Source organism: Belonocnema kinseyi, chromosome 8, assembly GCF_010883055.1.
Source record: "Belonocnema kinseyi isolate 2016_QV_RU_SX_M_011 chromosome 8, B_treatae_v1, whole genome shotgun sequence".
NCBI lineage: Eukaryota > Metazoa > Arthropoda > Insecta > Hymenoptera > Cynipidae > Belonocnema > Belonocnema kinseyi.
In genome coordinates, this window is record NC_046664.1 from 80,120,003 (window position 1) to 80,122,312 (window position 2,310).

A 2,310-nucleotide genomic window follows, 5' to 3' on the forward strand; every position below is an offset into this window, starting at 1 on the left:
GCAAAAAGTAAATTTTCTATAAAATAGTTGAATTTTAAACAAAGCAGTAGAATTTTCAACTAAACAGTTTTGTTTTTATCCAGGAAAGATAAAAGTTCTCTTAAAGTAGATGGATTTTTCAAGACATTTTTTTTAAGTTGAATTTTCATTCAGAAAAGATTTCTGTTCTTTCTTCAACACCCAAAATTATAAATTAAAACAAAAAGTCAATTTTCTAAAAAATATAGGAATTTGCAACAGAACAAAAGGTTTTTAAACCAAAATTATGACTTTTCAACAAAATTGTTGATTTTTCAACCGAACAGTTGCATTTTTATAAAAAAAAATTTAAAAACCAACTAAGACAGGTGAATTTTGAAATCCAAAAGACACATTTTTAAGAAAGAGTTGAAATTTATAAAAAAATGTTTCAATTGACTCTTCAACAACAAAAAAACGATTTTTCAACAAAAACTAAATTCTCTGGGGAATAGTTTTATTTTCAGCAAAATAGTTGCATTTTTATCAAAGTATAATTTATATTTAAAAAACTAATTTTAAAACCAAATAGACGATTATAAAGGAAGAATTTTCTCTACAAAAAGTAAGTTTAACATTTACCCGTGTCGTTTAATTTTAAATTAGAAAAAAATTAATTTTTAAGAAAATAATTAAATTTTTAACATGATATCTCAACAATAATCAAACAAATCTTTTAAACTGAATAGCTGCTTTAAAAAAATAGTTGAATTTTCATACGAAAAAGGTACAGTTAATTTTTCAGGATCAAAATATTAATTTTCTACTAAAAATGAGTTCATACAGACAGAATTAAATTTCCAATTCAAAAAGACGAATTTTTTTAACCAAAAAGGATGAGTTTTATCAAAATAATTGAATTTTCGACTGAGAAGAGTTGCATTTTTATCCAAGAAAGATGACATTTGTGCAACAACAGAGGCAAGAGTCTTTTTAAAGTTGCAATTTCATGCAGGAAAGATTTTAGCTCATTTTTAAATACCAAACTATAAATTTTAAACAAAAAGTAAATTTTTTACGAAATAGTTAAATTCTCAAAAAAAACAGTAGAATTTTCATCCAAAAAGTATGACTTTTTAAAATATCAATTTAATTTTCAACCAAGCAGTTGAATTTTAATCCAAGAAAGATGAAATCACTGTTAAGCGATGAATTTTTAATTTAAAAAAAAATGTTTTAAGATAGTAGAATTTTCACTCAGGAAGGATTTTGGGTCTCTTTTCAATACCAAAATATTGCATTTAAAAAAGCAATGTTTCTTCAAAATAGTTACATTTTCAAAAAAACAGCAAAACTTTTCATAAAAAAGTATGGATTTTTAACAAAATTGTTGAATTTTCAACCAAATAGTTACATATTTTTTAAAAAAGATGTAATTGCTGCTAAAGCAGGTGAATTATAAAATCAGAAAGATAATCTTTCAAAAAAGAGTTGAATTTTTAAACGAACAGTTGCATTTTTATTTAAGAAAGATGAAATTTCTTCTAAAACAGATGAATTAAAAAATAAAAACTTTTAAAAAAGTTAAACTTTTCTCGAAATAAAATTCCAGTTCACTTTCCAACAACAAAATAAGAATTGTAAACAAAAAGTTAATTGTTTGCTAAATAATCGAATTTTTTATAAAAAAAACTATGACTTTTTAACAAGATTGTTATATTTTAAACCAAACAGGTGCATTTTTGTCCAAGAAAAACAGAAACTCAACTAAGGCAGGTGAATTTTCAAATAAAAAACATAAATTTTCAAAAAGTTTAACGAAAATTTAATTCACATCCATTTAAAAATCATGATGCTAATTTATTTAAATAATGGCAAATTTTACCTCATATCCACAGTTTGTTGATTGTACTTTATTATTGGGAACAATAAAGGTCCTTGTTGAAACTAAAATAATTAATACAAAAAAACATGATAAAAGAATCGAGGAGTAAATTTTAAACATTTTTTCTGAAAGCCCGGTTATATCACAAATGAACAGATACGAGACGAAGACGACGATGAGGCAGCACGGACGTACTCTTTATATTTGTTCAGTTAACCAACTGCATCATATACTGAGACATTTGAAGAAACAGAAAGCATTTCAGATTATCTCTCGTATTCAGGATTTTACAGCCTTGTTATTCAAAACTCTATCTCTCTTCAAACAGCTTCTAAACGCCTTAATATAACAACAAAAATGACTCGAACTTTTCCTTTTTATCATCCAACATTTTCTTCTAATATTTTGAAAACATTTTCAAATATTCAAAATACTAAACTAGATCATATTTTTAATTAAGTACTAGA

General features: G+C 24.3%; 1 protein-coding gene across 1 annotated transcript in view; it reads right to left on the reverse strand.

The window, feature by feature from the left end:
• Positions 1–1,976, reverse strand: part of LOC117178146 (lysosomal alpha-mannosidase-like) — a 27,187-nt gene extending 25,211 nt beyond the window's left edge. Inside the window, exon 1 of the mRNA XM_033369407.1 lies at positions 1,844–1,976. Within this exon, the coding sequence (XP_033225298.1) occupies positions 1,844–1,963 (120 nt within the window). The 5' untranslated portion in view covers positions 1,964–1,976. The remainder of the gene's footprint in view (positions 1–1,843) is intronic.
• Positions 1,977–2,310: the final 334 nt, after the last annotated feature.